The sequence below is a fragment of the Solea senegalensis genome, linkage group LG15 (genome assembly GCF_019176455.1).
Source record: "Solea senegalensis isolate Sse05_10M linkage group LG15, IFAPA_SoseM_1, whole genome shotgun sequence".
Taxonomy (NCBI): Eukaryota; Metazoa; Chordata; class Actinopteri; order Pleuronectiformes; family Soleidae; genus Solea; species Solea senegalensis.
This window is the reverse complement of record NC_058035.1, coordinates 1,581,655-1,599,949: the sequence shown is the minus strand read 5'-3', so window position 1 is coordinate 1,599,949 and position 18,295 is coordinate 1,581,655. Positions and strand designations below refer to the sequence as shown.

Sequence of the window (18,295 nt, the reverse complement as noted above, 5' to 3'; positions counted from 1 at the left end):
AAAAAACGTGAAAATGTCAAGTTTGTGACGTGTGATTTTCACACATTTATCACCAAATGTAAAAGGAAAAGAGAAGATAGTTCACTTGTCATCATCATCCCTTCATTTTCTCAGTCACTGGTGACAACATGTAGTAAAGCAGGAGTATGTAACTTTAAAAAATACCATTGTCAAATGAGTTCACGCGACTCTATTTCCGTGTTTTCTCAGTTTTGAGACTATTTTAAACAGAAGTAAAGGACATTTTTCACTTTTCACCATCAACCGTAGGGCGGTGCAAACTCACAAGTGCGCTGAGTCGGTCATAGATCGCGGACGACAGATCGTCTTACGTGCTTTTCATGTTCTACGTTGGAACCGCCAGAAGCTTCAAATGTTCTCCATGTGACGACACACACGTTTGTTTTAGTCATTTTTTAATGACATCAGTCAGTTATTTGTTGTTATTGTTTTTAATAAACTGTGTATTTGGCATTTTAAGGTTTGACTTAAGACATTTTAAGACAAATTAAGTTCTTTTGTTGTTGCATTACTGTCTTTGATAAAAGAAGAGACTTAAGAACATCCAGACACACGTGTTTTCCTGTCCGCGTGGCTGCTGCATACAGTAAGAATTAGCGTCGGAGATGGACAGCTTTGACGAGCGTGACTCCTACCCGAGCCATTACTAAAATAAACCACATTATTTGCAGGGAGAAGCCATGATTAGGACCAAAGGAGGGAAAAAAGAGGAGACGACGACAACGAAGAAGAAGAAGAAGGAGAAGGAACCCTCAGATGGGGGGATGTAAAGTGAACGAGTGGAAGGAAGGAAGGGAGGGAGGAGGGAAGGTTGGTGGGTGGAGATGGACAGGTGGGGTGTGGGGGGCACAGTAGGGGGCTAATTCTCCCCATGCCCTGCTGCAGCTGTGCCCCTGAAACTGACTGACAGATCCCAATGCGTGGGGATTTGGGGGGAGGCGAGGTGGGGGGTTGTGGGGGGGAGGGGGGGTGGTCTGCATATGTCAGAACAGTGAGGGGTCTGCCAACTTCCTGCTGCACTTTTATTTCACACTTTATATAACAGTCTATGTAAAACTTTCTCTCTCGAGGGATCACGTATGTATAATGTATATATGTATATGATGTATTTATTACCCACATGTGCAAACATTACATTTAACACATATTTGTGGGCTTCATGGTTTAGGATGTTTTCTTGGGGTTTACTGTAGTTTAAAGTCTTTGGAATGTAAACTTCTCATTATTGTAAGTCCTATAGATCATTTGTGATATCGAAAAGACTCAAAAACATGGACTGAACTCTAACCCCTCTACTCTACCTTCTTACCCCTCGAGTCTACCATGTTACCCCTCAACTCTACCTTGTTACCCCTAAGCTCTACCTTGTTACCCCTAGACTCTACCTTGTAACCCCTCGACTCTACTATGTTACCCCTCCACAATACCTTCTTACCACTCTACCATGTTACCCCTTTACTCAACCTTGTTACCCTTGACTCTACCTTGTTACCCCTCAAAAATACCTTGTTAACCTTCTACTCTACATTCCTAACCCTCGACTCTACCTTGTTACCCCTCTAAAATACGTTGTTACCCCTTGACTCTACCTTGTTACCCCTCGACTCTACCATGTTACCACTTGACTTTACCTTCTTATCCCTCGAGTCTACCTTCTTACCCCTCTACTCTCACACACACACACAGACACACACACAGACACAGACACACACACACAGCTGTAAAAACTAGAACAAGATGGTTGACATGTTAACAACATCCATCACCACACACTGACAATTCAGACCATGAATCCTGTCCATGTTTACACACACCACAATTCAAAGGTTGTCATCAGGACCAGGTTCTGGTCTCCATGAGGACTACTGGTCCTGACGAGGTCAGTGTTAATGACAGAAAAAGAACACACACACACACACACACACACACACACGCACACACACACACCTCTTTAGTGTCCTTGGACTTGTTCTGCTCGTCGTCTCCAAACCTCATCCGGGTCAGATAACCCACGATCTCCACCATGCGACGCTGGTCTGGTTCATCAAGAGAAGATTAAATCCAGATTACTACTTCATTAAATCAATAGATAAATACTCATGTTCTCAGTTTGTTTGTCCAAACTCAGGTCATATATGAAGATGATTTAATAATCTAATGTATAAGTTCTTGACTTTAAGCACTTTTAACTCTCCCACACCATAGAGAAAAGCAGTGATTATGCAGGGACACAGGAGCTGCTGGTCTACGCTGCCTCCTGTGGTCACTTTGTGTCAATGAGGTCAATCTGAATAAAGATTTAAAATTAAGAACTTAGTGATGGAGGCAGCAGTGGATCAACAACTCCTGTGTGTGTGATGTTAAAATCCCTGATTGTCTCTATGGGCTTTGGTGTGGGAGAGTGAGCGGTTTACAAACTTCAGCTTCCTGTTGGAAAAGTCTGTGTAACTGAGAGATAAAAACTTTACCTTCCTCTCTCTGAGCGTCCTGGTTGTAGCGCATAGAGCGAGAGCTGTCCCACTTACTCTTCTGGACACTCACACTACAACACACACACACACACAGTGTCACAAGGAAAAAGTGAGGATTTTGTAGACGCCGATGTTTTGCAGGTGAACTCACGTGAAAGGTGTGTTGTCTCTGGACTGTGACTGAGGAGGAAAAACAAAAACATTTCATTGTTTTCAACCAATATTTTGAGATTTAAATGAAAGGAAATGTAAGTGTGGGTGGACCGAACAGTGAGATAAAGCAGCAGTTAACACATTGTTAAGTTATTGTAGACTTAGTTTGGTCAATTAGTGCTGACTATCAATCATCAAGACGGACGTCTCCAACAGGAAACCAAAGTGTTGTGTCCCTTTGTAAAGCACTCACTCTCCCACACCAAACACCATAGAGAAAATCAGTGATTTTACATCAGGAGTTGTTGATCCACTGCTGCCTCCATCACTAAGTTCAAATGTCTTATTTAGTGAAATTCTTTGTTCAGATTGACCTCAGTGACACAAAGTGACCACACGAGGCAGCAGTAGACCAGTAGTGGTTTAGAAACTTCAGTTTCCTGTTGGAAAAGTCTGTCTGACAGTGAGATAAAGACGTGAACATGTTCTTAAAGATGTCGTAGACTTAAACTGACACAATACAGTCAACTATATCTAAAATGCTGATTTTTTTTTATGTATTCAAGTCGTTTAATGTCTACATTTTTAATTTATCTTAAAAACGTTCATGAAAGCCAGTAAAGTACAGTTTATTCACACGTTTAAATGATGTCATGTTCAAATCTTTTGTATTTTTGCTGATTTTATGTCAAATACAGGAGCGTACGTCATGAAAAAGCCAGAAATGTTCCATCTTTTTATAGAATTTGTCACATAAAGGTCATTATATTATATTTTAAACCGTGTTGGATTGACTCACTTTCTCTGCTTTGTCTTTGCGGTGGAAGTTTGGAGAAGACATTTGTTTTTTCAAAGGTCTGTTTGCTCTCTTGGCTTTTTTTGCAGCTGCAGGGAAGAAGCAGAAAAACACACACAACATTACAGAGGTAAAGGATTCTGACGCCACCTGCTGGACAAACACTGCAGATGATGCTTTATTTTTCAGCTTCTTAAATGTAAATATATTCTGGTTTGTTTGCTCCATGTAACAAAGATATCATTAAAACTCAATGATTTTTGGTTTGTGGACAAAAACAAGACATTTTTAAGAGAACGTCATGATTTCCACGTTTGAAAACACTGATATATAATATTTCTAAACATTTTCGGGATCAAATTAATTGATAAACTTGAGAAAAAGGTCGAATATTTGTTTTTGGATATTCTTAAAAATCTAAAAGTTATAACTGATATCTGTCAAAACTAATCACTATAATATATATCTGTTTTAATATCACGCAGTTCTTTGAGGATACTTCTTATACTTTTGGAATTCCTGTCAGTAAATAAGTCCAAATAAAACTAAATTAAAATAAGTTTCTTTCTGTTCTTCAGAGATGTTTTAATCAAACTGCACTTGTATATCAACAGAGAAAGAAAACCGGGGCTGAAATTAACAATGAAAAACTAAACAATAAAGAAAAAGGGGGAAAAATGAGCGACGTCCAGCTCTTCTCTCTCTGTTACTGCACCTTGTTTCTTGGTCAGCTCCTCTTCATCGCCGACCTCGTCCTCAGTGACCTCTGACCCCGTGGTGTACTCCTCGTCCTCAGAGAGAAGAGCCTGTTGTCTCTGAAAGCAGACCATCATCTTCATCTTCACCATCATCACAGTGTCAGCAAAGAAGAAATAAAGAAGTTAAGAAGTAACAGAGTTCAAACTCTTCTGCTGTAACTTCACTGTTTATGAGCAGCAGAAACAAAGTAAAGCCACACATTTAACTCCGTGAAACAGGTTCTTAAACATGTCGTAGACTTGAACTGAACTTTGTTTGTGACTGAAGATGTTTTGGCCCAAATATTCAACTGTTAACAAAGACTTTGTCCCTCGGCCACATTTACCTGCTGATCCCTGACGTAGACTTTATACACATTGTTCTCTATGCTGTGAATAAATAGAGAAACACTGCACTTTCAACTTTGTTTTCTTCACTTACACAGATATGATGTATTGCTACATGATTGTCTTGTACATAGATTATCACAGAATCGTGGACTATGCATCGTATGGTGAGGTTCGCTGTGATTCTCAGCTCTGTTGGACGTCAACACCAGGTCTGAATGAAGGTTAACAGAGAAGAAGCAGAAACTGTGTTTGTGAAACATGAAGGAAAAGAATGAAACGTCCTACCAGCTGCAGACTCCAGTTTTTCAGCAGGGAAAACTGTTCAGAAACCGAAAAAGACGCCGTGATGAGACACAGAAAAGACTCAGAGGGACAAACGAGGACAGACAGTATGGAGTTTCTTTTTTTTTACCGTGCTGCCGTCTCCTCTCACAGGACCGAGGAGCGTGGGCTCCAGGAGGACGTCACAGTCCTGAAGCTTCTCTGCACTGACTGGACTGTCCTCAGCAGCAGCATCAGCAGCAGCATCAGCAGCAGCATCAGCAGCAGCATCAGAGGACACACACACGGCGTCTCTGTGCAACAACAGGTCATTGAGGACTCGGGTGTGAGCCGAGGAGACCTCGTCACACGAGTCCTCGTCAGGAACGTTCACGATGTGGTCTCGCGTCTTACAGCCCTGCACACACACACACACACACACATTTTTTTAATAATGTCAAACACTCAAAATATTTGCCAATTAATTTAGTAATTGTTTATTTCTGCAGTACGAAAAACAGGAAGTTAACATGTATATTTTCATCTTGTTTCTGTTGTTCTTTAAAAGTAAAATACAGAATTCTTTCTCTTCGCAGCAGTAAAGACTTCTTCTGTTTTTTACCTTGACGTCAAAAAACACCGAAAAACTCTGACATGTGATTAAAATTCTTACTAAACATGAAGGAAACGAAGTAGAGAAGAATAAAGAAGAGCCTGCAGTACCACTGATGGACACAGAGGGAGACAGAGAGCAGGGCTGCAGCTACAACAGCTCTGTGTTTGTTTAATGTGAGTTTGATACCAGAGAGTTTCCGATAATATTCTGTACAGTGTGTGTGTGTGTGTGTGTGTGTGTGTGTACCTTGGGGATACCAGTAGGGTCGAAGCGTAGAACCCTCTGGTTACAGCAGGGGAACATTCCTGCTCCATGAAGTCCTTTCTCAGCGCCGAGGCTTGGATACACAACGCTGTCAGGGTGGTACTTACAGTGGGTGAGCTCTGCACACACAAACACCTGTGTGTGCGCACACACACACACAGTGTTTATTAAAGGATGAACGATGAATTTAATGAATTTCGACAGCATAGAGACCTTACCATAACCTTAAAACCAGGTCTTAACTCCCCAAAAAGCCCTTTAAAGATAAATGTCCTCACTACATAAGTGTTTTGGTCCTCACAAAGACACACACACACACACACTGACCTGTTGGCAGCGAGAGCAGGTGAGGTAGTTAATGGTTCCCCAGATTCTCCAGTAAACCAGGACCCAGGACTTGAGCTCCTCATAGAGTCCAGTGATGTATTCATGGACATCCCAGCTCTTCTGCCTGAAGACACACACACACACACACACACATTAAATGAGCCGTGTCTCTTCAGGGCAAAAACCTTCAAGGGTTAACTCAAGGATTTCAAGGACCTGTTGTAAACGTGTGAGCGTGTGTTTTTGTTGTGTTTTGACCTGCTGTGAGTGTAAATGATGTCTCCGTGTGCGTCGATGTTGATTTTGCCTGGAACACAGGAAATCTTCCTCTCTGTGTCTCTGGTCAACATCTTCAGACACAAAGCACACCTGCAGTCAGACACACGCGTGATCACGTTATTGTTGTTAATATTTATTTACTCTGAGAAACAGGGACGAGTGGGAGTTCTTCACTCTCACCTGTAGAGGGTGGAAGCGTCTCCAGGTGAGTCTCTGCTCTGGTGGGCGGGATCGAACAAACACTCGATTTTCTTCTGGAACAATTTACTTGAAATGAAAAGGTGAAATAAAATTAAAAAATCCATAATATTAATAAATTCCTAATGCAATGATTAACTATTTTTTAATAATTAAAACATGTATGTGTCATTTTTTCAGCTTCTGAAATGTGAATATTTTCTAGTTTCTTTGCTCCATATAATAAAGAAATCATTTTGTTTGAGAACATCATCATTTCCAGCTTTGACAAACATTTTTCAACATTTTCTGACAATTTACGGACCAAACGACTCATGGATTAATGGAGAAAACAGTGACAGTGAATCAATTATAACAGTGACAGACAGAAACTCATGAAAAGAAGAGGAAAGTTTTCAGGTGTAAAATAAAGTTTTCTCAAGAGGATTTTAGATATTTTGAAGCTTTGAAAACTGTTTTCTATTCAACATATTATTGATCATTTCCTGATCATTAAAGGTTTCATGTCTCTACTCTAAAATGATTAATCAATTATTACATGTTTGCGCTTCTTAAATGTGAATATTTTCTGGTTTCTTAGCTCCATATAGCAAATAACTCATTAAAATGTAATTATTTTTGGTTTTTGGACAAAACAAGACATTTGAGAACATCATTATTTCCAGATTTGAGAGTGTTTTATGGACCAAAGAAATCCTCGACTGATTCAGAAAATGACTAATCGACGATGAAAAGAAATCACTATGTGCAGCTCTCACAGGAAAATTCAATTATTTGTTTGTTTAAAAATGTACAAAACTGGAAAAAAAATAACACTTTGGCAAATATAGCACTGATTTAACAAAGGTTGTAGTGCATCTATTACCACAAGGTGGCAGCAAGTATTAGTTAGTTAGAAGGGATGAAATTTACCAGGGTCATTGAATGCATCTCGTGTGTTTGAGTATAGATTATTTGAATAATGGCAAAAAACTCCCATAGAATTTTATGAGAAAATGTCAATAAATATGAAACTACATTTCTCTGCCGGGTCAAACTTGTCACAACACTAAAATTCTTGGAGAAATGTGAGATTTTGGTCCAAATAACGGATCAATTCATTGGAAATAATGACGGCCAGATTGATCCTCGAGGCTCTTGGGTCTGTTTTTACCTCTTGAACTTGTCCTTCTTGTCACGGATGTCGTCGGCCTCGTTGTGGTTGAAGAGCTCGGCGACGCGCGACGCTAAGTTGCTGTTGATGCAGTTCATGTTGCAGGGCGTGGCCACGATGGCGCTCATGTGTTTGTGACAGTACTGAATACACTCGTCCACCTGAACAAGGACAAAACAAAACAACACTTTAATTTAACAAACAAACATCTGACTTTTATGACTTCTCTGTAGCTTCATACTGTGACAACATTAGCTTCTCTGAGTTTAAGGCAAAACCACATGCAACAGCGGCTTCTACAGGAATCTTGTTTTCCAGGAATAACGTCGACTCTTTAATCAAATTATCTTTTCTATCAATATCTCGTTGGACAGTTATGTGATGAAAAGACAAACGTTTATCGTTAAAGGTGCAGGAAGCAGGATTTTCTTGGTGTAATTCATCGATAATAATCGATGATAATTCCAACCTTTCAAAATAAATGAAATCAGGACACCTGAGAGACTTAACGACACTGCACCTCCGCTACACCAGTGTTTCACAAAAACTTTCCATATAATCACGATGAGAACACATTTTCAGCCATATGTGTAAAAACTAATATGATCATATTAAATTGGTGAATTTATCATTTACAAAAAATATTTGGTAGTTTTAACTAAAAGGTTGGGAAAATTAAACTATTTTGATGATTTGCAGCTTCTTAAATTTGAATATTTTCTAGTTTCTGTAATTTTTCAGCTTTACACAAGAAAGTGTATGCGGGAGAAACTGCCGACTGCAACTTTGAAGCAAATAAAAAGATCTTTAAGAGAGAATTTGCATGAACATTCACACAAGTTGTTTCTGTGTTTACACGTGGAAAACAAGAGTCCTGAAAACGCGCCACGCCACCGAGCATCACGACACTTACTAACGTATCCATCTTCAAGAACTCGGAGGAGATCAGGATTGAGATGACATTGCTGGGCTCTGTAAACACACACACCGACAAACACCACGTGACCACCGAGCACACAAACGACACAGAACACACAGCCACTGACCCAGCGCGCACGCACACACACACACACACACACACAACTAAACCACAGGTCATGTGACTCACACGTTTTGGGTTTTTTACAGAAGATTATTACCGAGCCGCGGTTTGTCCTTGTTTCTTTCTGTCACAGAGTTCCTCCTGACGTAGTTCATGAGCCAGTCAAAGATCTGCACGTCGCAGTGGACGGAGATGTCCACCTCCTCCCACCGCTGAGGATCCACCGACAGATACTCGGCAAAGTAACGCATCTCCTTGACAAGAAGGTCTCTGGGACACGTGAAGTCCTGCTTCAGGTTCTTAGTTTCGTCACACACGTGGATCACCATGTTGGGACTGAGGAGAACAGTGACTTTCACTTAAAAAAAGGGATAATTCAGGGTTTTTTAAAGAGCAGTTGTATGAAACAGTGACATGTTGTTCACACTGGCTGCGTTTTGCATGACTCCTGCCACTGAAATCCACGAGACTGCCTGTGGGGACGCAAGGAAAAACTGATTTTATCCACTCAACAAAAGACACAGCTAATAAAATCTACATCAGCTTAACTGCACGATATCTTAAGAATGTGTTTGCTGCTTTTCAGATGTTTTTGTTGCTCTGTGAACACATTCCTCTCTCACACACCAAACCTCATTGAGAAAACCAGTGATTTTAACATCACAGCACACAGAGTTGTTGATCCACTGCTGCCTCCATCACTAAGTTCAAATGTCTTATTTGGTCAATTCTGCATTTGAAATCCTTTGTTAAGATTGACCTTAGTGACACAAAGTGACCACACGAGGCAGCAGTAGAACAGCAGCTCCTGTGTCCACGCCAGCTAAAAATCACTGATTTTCTCTATGGGGTTTGGTGTGGGAGAGTGAACTACTCAAAAACCATTAATTTTGTGTTTGAAAGGTCAGCAGTCAAGAGTGAGATAAACAGTGAATATATTCTTAAAATACTGTAGACTTAAGTGCATTTCATTAGGTGAGTCTTGCGTTAATTCGCTAAAAATCTGTGTTTCTGGTGTCTCCACGAGCTGCCATGTTTTTACTCACAGTATGAGTGCGTCAGGTTGGCAATGAATTCTTCAGTAAACACTATCACACAAAACCCTATACTCTTCCTTTAAGACAGACAACCATCAATTTATTTTTGATTTTACTGTTTATGAAGACAAACTCACTCTCGTGGCTTCTGAGGTCGTTCTTCCTCCTCTAATGAGACTCTCTTCTCTTTCTTCTCCACAGAACCAACTCTTCCTGATTTAGAACCTGTACAATCAAATAAATAAACCATCGATACATGACTACACACATTTTAACAAAGTTCTGAAGCTGACTTACTCGTTACTTTGATGGGGCTCCGAGTGCTGCCAGTGTCCACCACATCCCGAGTCTCCGGCAGCGTGGACAGGCTGTCTGTAGGGGGCGTACTTCCCTCTGTCAGGGAGTTGCACTGGTCGTCCACCAGAGGATTTCCCCCCATGTTCTTCAGCTCCTCAAAGCGACGGGCACACTGCAACGTCACATCAACAATCCACGTTAATGAACAGTTAAAAGGAAAAGTTTTTAAAGTCTCACAAACAGCAGACTGTGCCTCGTGTGGTCACTGTATGTGAGACAGGAGACAGGAACATCCAGTCTACAATGTCTTCAGAACATGTTCATGTCTTTATCTCCCTGTTACACAGACTTTTCCTACAGGAGAATGAAGTTTCTAAACCACTCACTCTCCCACACCAAACCCCACAGAGAAAATCGGTGATTGTAGCTCGCAGGGACACAGGAGCTGCTGGTCAACCGCTGCCTCGTGTGGTCACTTTATGTCACTGAGGTCATTTGAATTAAGTTTTTCAAATCCCAAATTTTATAAATAAGACATTTGAACTTAGTGATGGAGGCAGCAGTGGATCAACAACTCCTGTGTGCAGTGATGTTAAAATCACTGATTTTCTGTATGGGGTTTGGTGTGGGAGAGTGAGTGATTTAGAAACGTCAGTTTCCTGTTGGAAAAGTCTGTCTATCAATTAAATAAAGCTGTAACCATATTCTCAACATAGCGTAGACTTTAGTGATGTGTCGTTTATATAAAATCACATTTTCCTGATGCCCTCGCTTTTTTTTCGGTGTGTACCTGCCTGACTCCTACACAGGAATATCTGAACTGTCAATTCTAAAAAAGGCACCTCCTTGGAAGTGAATCCTGGAACCAGTTTGGAGACATTGTCCCAGTTTATAGGCTGAGGAACCCCCCACAGAGAGCCCAGCACCATGTCCAGCACCAGCACGTTGTTGTCGTAGGGGAAGTTGTTGTTGTCGGAGCAGAAGCGGCTCATCTCGTCTCTATGGAGACAGAAAAACAACAACAATAAAACAAGTGTTACTAAGTCCACAGTGAATGTGTCATCTGCTTAATCATGAAATGCAAATTAGAGCTTAAATAACATCACATCAACTTCAGAAGAATGATAGGAATACAGATATAAAAGTGAAACCCCAAAATGTTCTGTTTGTCTAGTTTTCCATGTTTTACAGTGCAAATAAACACATTCTAAACCTCAATAATCATTGCTTTCACTTTTTACATTTTTATTATATTTAATTGTTTATCTGAAATATTCCTAATATAATAAAACATATAAGATTAACATCTTCATTCATTAACTTTTTCCTGTGACTAATTTCACTCTTACCCATTTACAAGTATAGGGTTTGACACGGCAGACAGTTTTATTCTATTAAAATCAATTATAACTATGTATAATTTTACTTTTACTAATTCAGACTACTAATCATAATTCCGGGGATAAATGGAAATTATATTAAACTGGATTTACGATTATTTAAAATCAAACTGTACAGGAAGAATGAAGTAGTGAATGTATGAACTGATGAATAAGTGAATTTACAGATGAACGTGTGGAGAAGCTAACACAGGCCGGGTGTGGGTGTGTGTGTGTGTGTGTGTGTGTGTTCTCCTGCTGCTGCTTCTGCTGCTGCAGATGATGATGGGGTCAAATTAAAACCAGCTTTTTCTCGAATTGTACGTGAATCAAAAAGAAAAACGGGATAAAACATAGAGTTGACTCACTTCTCTGTGGTGGGAGATGTTCCTCCTCGTCCTCTGCGACAGTAAACTCAGCTTTTGTCTGTCATTGTGTCCTGAACGACGATGGTGACGCTGCTCTCACTGTTGCTATGTTGCTACCGCTGGTAGCTAACTTTGCGGGACAGGTGGCGATGCCTTCAGGAACCCCCTCGTAAATTCGCCCCAACCTGCGTCACAACGGCGTATGATGACGCATCCAGTCCATTTTTGCGCTCCTTCCTTCTTTGAATCTGAATTTGATTAAATTAGGATTACCATTAAAGTGTATACCGCGTACAAATTTGATCGTCTGTGATTAAGTGGGAAATAGGTAAATTTTAGGTTTATAGGTGAATTTTATCCACAACCTGACAAGTTCCGACAGTCCCTGAAAGTGGCATTAGCTTCAGTGAGCTAGCACAAGAGCTAGATTCCCGAGTCGCGTCGTTGGCACTACATTACATTATTACATTACATTACATGTCATTTAGCAGACGCTTTTATCCAAAGCGACTACGAAACTACAAACGGGTGTGTTTTTTCCTTCATAGTGTGACACAATACTTGACACTTAACGATGTTCCCGGTATGAAGAAAATACGCTTATTTAACTCAAAGTCGTTCAATCCGGTCCACGACAAATTCCGACAGTCCTTGAAGGCAGCCGTCGCATCATAGCATTAAAGCTCGTCTGCCGACTTGTATTTAAGAGCACATCTTTTAAGTGTTTTCCTCAAAGATTTGACTTTTCACATCATATAACGATTTCATGATTGAGTAAAATGTTGCCGCCTAAAACATTTGCTAAATTAATTCAACGTGGGAGTGAAAAGTCGTTCAATTCTATCCACAACCAGATACATTCCGACAGTCCGTGAAGGCAGCACTGGTTTCAGCCAGTTAGCATAAAATCGAGCTCACCGAGTACGTATGTTTGCGGAATTTTTATTTTAACCAACTCGATTACAATAGATGCGTTTCCTCTAAATGTGACGCAGTTACTTGTCACACAACGATTACGTTATTAACTATAAAGATCTATAAAGAACTAAAAATTCTACTTGTTTCATTCAAAGTGAAAAGTAATTTCTATAAATAACCTGACAAATTCAGACAGTCCCCGAAGGCAGCATTAGCTTCAACCGGCGAGTTTGCGTGTTTTTTAACCGACTAGAACGTGTTATTAAAACACTACGGTGTATTTTATACGGTTTTAAAAACGTTACAACATTTACAGCGGCGATTCTTGCGTGTCGCACTGCACCAGGTTGTTCGATGCTCTTTTGTCAAATGACAACACGGCCGCAAACTCGGCCGTAAATCACAACACATGCAGTGTTTGTCATACAGTCAGAGATTATTGTACATATATATACGTACACATATACATATATGTATATATGTACACAAATAAATATATACATACATACATGTATGGACACATATATGTATATATATACACACAACACGTGATAAAGATATTACACTTTATCTTTTGATTTTAAAAATATTTATTTTCAGCATTAAATGTTAACTGTGCAAAATTAGCCCTTCCCTCTGATCGTGAACAAGAGACAACATAAAAAGGCCCATGATCATCAATCACGCACACATTTACTTCACTACAGTATCAAAGCACAACAGCTTTGTCCTCACACCGTCAGATACAATTATTTCCATCACTGAACAATCTCAGTTTTAACCCAAATTCTTAAAGTTCCTCAACTAAGAGAAGAAAAGAGAAACACAGCAGCTCTAAACAGAACACAACCTTCATAACCAATAACGTTAGCAGAACTGAAGTTGAAATTTACTGTTGAGGTCAACAGTGTTTCTTTAAGGCCGTGGACGCACTGGAACTGTGTAGCTGAGTTTTAAAACAGGCAGCGTATTTGAAAAATATCGTAAAATATACTTGAATACACGATTAAACACTAATTTCTGCCACTAGGTCTCGCTCTCTTTCAATCCAAGCTGTCTTGTACTTCTTTAAAAAATAAAAGCACTATAGCATTTCTGTTCCCACAAATGTTTTTTAACCAACATAACTTTTATTGTGAATTATTTATTTATTATTATTTGCAGGAGCAGCAAACGAGCGGCTTCTCAAAGAAGAATCCTGGCCTTTTACTGAGAATAGAGCATTTAAATGTTTATTTTAAAGCGAGTTTTAAACACAACAGCAGCAGCAGCTTAATCTACGCAAAATCACAGGCAATTGTTGTGGATTTCTATGGATTTAAAGAGAGTTAGATTTTTGAAAACGTTACTGTTGTTGTGTTGAGGCACTCTACATATTATTCCTTAAAAACTCTTTTGTATTCAACAACATGTCAGGATTCTTCAGTGTGAAGTCCTGCAAGTATTTCACAACAAAAGCTTTGTTAGAAAATTGATTCAGGGAACACAAATGCTTGAGTTACTACTAAATTGAACATCTCTCATTTTTTAGCTTCTAACATGTGAATATTTTCTGGTTTGGACCAAACAACAAACCCGAGTTTACGCTAGAGCACTTTTATTTTGAAACAGAAACAGGACTCGTTTGTCTTATGTCACGCTACAGACGCTAAAAATGTTGTAGAAATAATTTTTTTTTGTGTCTTTTCTGCAGTGAAACACGTGCGTCTCCACACACACATCCAGTGTGGACTTGGCCTTAGTGTCTATCATCAGGTGATTATTAGTCAAGTGTAACATTACGACAGAATGAGCCGAACATCGTTGCATAATGTAAAAAACATCACAGGTCCATTTTGTCACTGATATTTACGACCGTGCTGGAGCTCACATCGGAGCTGGTTGTTTCCGGAGTCTCTCTGTACACCGACTCCAGCAGCTCCTCTGAGGTGTGGCCAGGATGATTCTGTTGTGACGGCGCAGCCTGAGGCGGCGTCTGTGTGTTCACTTGGTGGAGCTGAGAGAGTCTGTCCGTCTCTGCGTGCTTGCGTCCTCTCCTCTTTCCCAGAACCTTGACGTAGTTGGCAGGGACGAGGCCGGTGGTCTGACCGTCCACGCTGGCCAGCAGCCAGCCACGGACTCTGGGCTGTTGTTCTGCAACAAAGAGGACGGGGTGGGGGAAATGTGTGAGGTCATCAAATAAGAGGAACATTTGGGAACCTTTTCAAAGAATAAAAAAAACAAAAGCCAACAGAAAACAGTCACTATATTAAATATATGCCATCTTAAGTCTGCAATATAAAAACAATAACTTAAATGATTTTCTCTCACTAATAAATATGAGTTTTTAAACCACTCACTCTCCCACACCAAAGCCCATAGAGAAAATCAGCGATTTTAGCTCACAGGGACACAGGAGCTGCTGGTCTACTGCTGCCTCGTGTGGTCAAATTGTGTCACTGAGGTTAATCTGAACAAAACATTTTTAACACAGAATACACTAAATAATAACATTTGAAGTTAGTGATGGAGGCAGCAGTGGACTAACAACTCCTGCGTGTGTGACCTGGCATTGATTTAATAGATTTTATAAATTCATTTTCTGATGTTTTATGGACCCAAAGACTAACTTTCATCAGTGTAAATCCTTCAAAACCAAGAAACGCTGAGGAGACTGAAGGCTGAAGGTCATGGAGGTTCTCTCACCTTTAGGAGCGAGGTTGAGCATGTCTCCTGCTCTCAGAGAAATCTCCTCCTCAGAAGCAGCCGTGAAATCGTACTCAGCTCTGGCGACGACATGGTCGTCCTCTCCACTGGCCCAGTTAGTGGCTATAACAGCAAAAATAAATAAATAAAAATACATCTTGACTTAGTAAAGACAAGTGACTGAAACTTAGGCCTCATCTACACAGAAACAGAACCTGGTCTCACCACTTTCTTCAGAGCGAGGGCCAGAGCTCAGCAGTTTCCAGATGAGGTAGGGTCCGCCCAAGACGACGGCAAAAAACAGAAAGATGGGCCAAGATTTGACCGTCTGATCCTCCAGCCCCGCTTCAAACCCCACGGACGACGTTGTAGCTATGGCATCGGCAGCGCTGTCTGCCCACAAGTCCTCGGTCTCAGTGCCCGACCTCCGCCCCAGCAGCCTCTGTATCCGCCGGTAAAGGTAGCGCAGCGTGCGAACCAGAGCGAAGGCCGACAGGACACGGGTGAGGTGAGCGCGCAGCCGCGTCAGGTGGTTGGCGACGTCCAGCACGGCGCGGAAACTGTTGTATACGGCAGAGAAGGTGGCATCCAGCATCATACTGACCGAGCCGAAGGCCTGCACGATGCTCTCGATGGACTGGAAGGCGCCGCGGCTGCCCTCTTCAGCCTGCTGCACAAACCTGCTGGGGGCGACCTCTTCTGTGTGGGGCAAGCGGCCGTAACCTCCCAGGCCGTAGCTGCCACCGCCATAGCCACCACCATAGCTGCCGCCGTAGCTGTAAGGGCTGTAGCCTCCTAACATTGAGCTCCCATAGGGGCTGTAGGACGAGTTGAAGGAGCCATAGGACGGACGGTATGACTGCTGGACAGGACGTGGTGGGACAGGGGGCACCATTCGGGTCAGGACAGGAGGGCCAGCAGGTGTGGAGAGACCTGGAGCTGGTGCAAATTCTGCAGACCTTGTAGATGAAAAAAAAACAACACAAAGACGTGCTTTATACACTATTGTTGCTCAGGGGACAGTTCATGTTTTAAGTTTAGATATATATTAAGTACTGACTCAGTCAAATGAAAATGAAAATGAAAATGTGATGTACCGACACTCTACACAAGTTTCTCTGATTTGTCAGCTTATTAAATGTGAATAATTTCTGGTTTCTTTGCTCCATAAAACTAATAAATTATTAAAACTGAATCATTTTGTGTTTGTGGACAAAGACATTTGAGAACATCATCATTTCTAAAGTTTGACAAACACTGATCCAACATTTTTCAACAATTTCTGGCATTTTATTGAACAAAATACTCAATTAACCAAGAAAAGCGTTTATAAAAAATAATCGATAGTTACAACCCTAAACAGGTTTGCTTTTTGACTAATTCTTTTCATATTGTTGACTTAAGTAGTACTTAACAGGTGCGTCTGTCTTTCACTTAGTGGCTAAAACCTGTTTTGCCTGGTGTCCCTGCTTTCACAGGAAGCGTGCCAACATGGTCCTTAAAAAAGGAGCCAAAACATAATAAAACTACATTTTTAAAAACTAATACTATACTTTTAAAAAGGAGCCTGGTGTGTAAGTAAAGCAACAGCAGACATTAGGTTACTGTTGTTACAGGATGTTGACGACAGTTCTGACTTTACCTGAACTCTAACAACATTGTAAATAAATAAGGCTTAAATGTTATCACCTTTGAATTTGACAAAAGGTCTGAAAAAGAAAACTTATTTTCAACATTGCACTGATAATGAACAGAGATAACCATTAATTGTCATTGTTGCACAAATGAGCAGAAAAGTAAAAGGGTGAAAGGTCATAGCTATCAGGAAGCACCAGAGAGGGTCACAGTGCAGGGCTTTAGATCAAATGAATGTGGAATAAAGACTAAATTACATAAGGGGGGCAGCAATTGTTCACTTTTAAGCATAAAGAATAACAGGCATCATCATATTATATCTGAGAGAAAAAACAATAACATCCACCACAACACACTAAAATAATATTCAAATCTGACTTTTATTTTGAAAAAACGAAACTGATAAGATACACTGGTTTAAATATTTGAAAAATACTTAAACCAATGAATCGACTACCAAAACAGATTAATCGAGTTATTATTTCAGCCTTTATTTTATTGACAGCCGTGTCGCTAAGGTGGCTAACACGTTAGCTTTTTCGCTAAGGGTTTAAATTATTTACGAGGTTAAAGGTGAATACAAAAGGTTATATTATCAACCGATTTAACCGGCTAATGATTGATTAAAAATCAGCCATTCCTGTCGTTACTCACGTATTTAATTTTAAATTTCTTGTGTGACGAGTTTTGGTGTCAGTTAGCCAGCGAGCTAGCACAACACAAACAGCTTGAGAGCTAGCGGCTCCATGTTTACCTGTAATTTACAGGCGCGCTCATCGCTCCCGGAATCCGTCGTTCCCACGGTTTTGGCGGAGGCTGTGAGGCCATCCCGAAAAATGTGTCAAATATGAGTCCACGGACGGTGGAAATGTCACGGAACCCGTGTGATGGAACCCGTGGCTCGATGCTCGTCCCTCTCTGCTCCTGCTTCTTCGTCTTCTTCTACTACTCCATCATGTGTCAGAATTTCAATGGCGGTTGCCAAAACAACATAATGGCGCATTATCGCCACCAGTCGGTCAGGAGGAGAAAGAGCATCAGGACACGTAAATACGCTTTATATAAATAAAATAAAATAAAATAAAATAAAATAAAATAAAATAAAATAAAATAAAATAAAATAAAATAAAATAAAATAAAATAAAATAAAATAAAATAAAATAATGGTGCATTACCGAGTTTTGTATTTAAATATAATTAAATAGAGTGTGTCAACAGTATTATGGGATGCATTCAACTCATACAAAATGTATGTTCACATTTGTCCAACAGAGGGTGACAAAACTCCTGGTCAGATTATCAGGCTA

At 40.4% G+C, this 18,295-nt stretch overlaps 2 protein-coding genes across 2 annotated transcripts in view; both read right to left on the bottom strand.

The window, feature by feature from the left end:
* The window catches only part of sanbr (SANT and BTB domain regulator of CSR), a 124,888-nt gene extending 112,636 nt beyond the window's left edge, over positions 1-12,252 (bottom strand). The window contains exons 1-18 of the mRNA XM_044046280.1: positions 11,751-12,252; positions 10,846-11,002; positions 10,004-10,175; positions 9,844-9,931; positions 8,767-9,005; positions 8,541-8,599; positions 7,628-7,788; positions 6,457-6,543; positions 6,256-6,366; positions 5,998-6,121; positions 5,653-5,805; positions 4,942-5,208; positions 4,815-4,847; positions 4,157-4,280; positions 3,445-3,530; positions 2,644-2,672; positions 2,490-2,563; positions 1,931-2,057 (exon numbers count right to left, since the gene is read on the bottom strand). Coding sequence (XP_043902215.1) covers positions 1,931-2,057; positions 2,490-2,563; positions 2,644-2,672; positions 3,445-3,530; positions 4,157-4,280; positions 4,815-4,847; positions 4,942-5,208; positions 5,653-5,805; positions 5,998-6,121; positions 6,256-6,366; positions 6,457-6,543; positions 7,628-7,788; positions 8,541-8,599; positions 8,767-9,005; positions 9,844-9,931; positions 10,004-10,175; positions 10,846-10,995 — 2,084 coding nt within the window. The 5' untranslated portion in view covers positions 10,996-11,002; positions 11,751-12,252. The remainder of the gene's footprint in view (positions 1-1,930; positions 2,058-2,489; positions 2,564-2,643; positions 2,673-3,444; positions 3,531-4,156; positions 4,281-4,814; positions 4,848-4,941; positions 5,209-5,652; positions 5,806-5,997; positions 6,122-6,255; positions 6,367-6,456; positions 6,544-7,627; positions 7,789-8,540; positions 8,600-8,766; positions 9,006-9,843; positions 9,932-10,003; positions 10,176-10,845; positions 11,003-11,750) is intronic.
* Positions 12,253-13,240: 988 nt separating this feature from the next.
* pex13 (peroxisomal biogenesis factor 13) lies at positions 13,241-17,942 on the bottom strand. Its single transcript, XM_044046680.1, has 4 exons — positions 17,743-17,942; positions 15,579-16,312; positions 15,354-15,476; positions 13,241-14,801 (listed from the first exon to the last, which is right to left on the bottom strand). The coding sequence occupies exons 1-4, from the start codon at positions 17,814-17,816 to the stop codon at positions 14,491-14,493; spliced, it is 1,242 nt and encodes a 413-aa protein (XP_043902615.1). The 5' UTR covers positions 17,817-17,942; the 3' UTR covers positions 13,241-14,490.
* Between the last annotated feature and the right edge of the window lie 353 nt (positions 17,943-18,295).

What these genes read in the sequence shown, in the direction of transcription:
- pex13 (XM_044046680.1), bottom strand. Translation starts at nt 17,816, where the DNA reads ATGGCCTCACAGCCTCCGCCAAAACCGTGGGAACGACGGATTCCGGGA. An exon ending in AGCGCGCCTGTAAATTACAG is followed by an intron (nt 16,313 to 17,742) that starts GTAAACATGGAG and finishes TTCATCTACAAG; the next exon opens with GTCTGCAGAATTTGCACCAG. An exon ending in CCCTCGCTCTGAAGAAAGTG is followed by an intron (nt 15,477 to 15,578) that starts GTGAGACCAGGT and finishes TTGCTGTTATAG; the next exon opens with CCACTAACTGGGCCAGTGGA.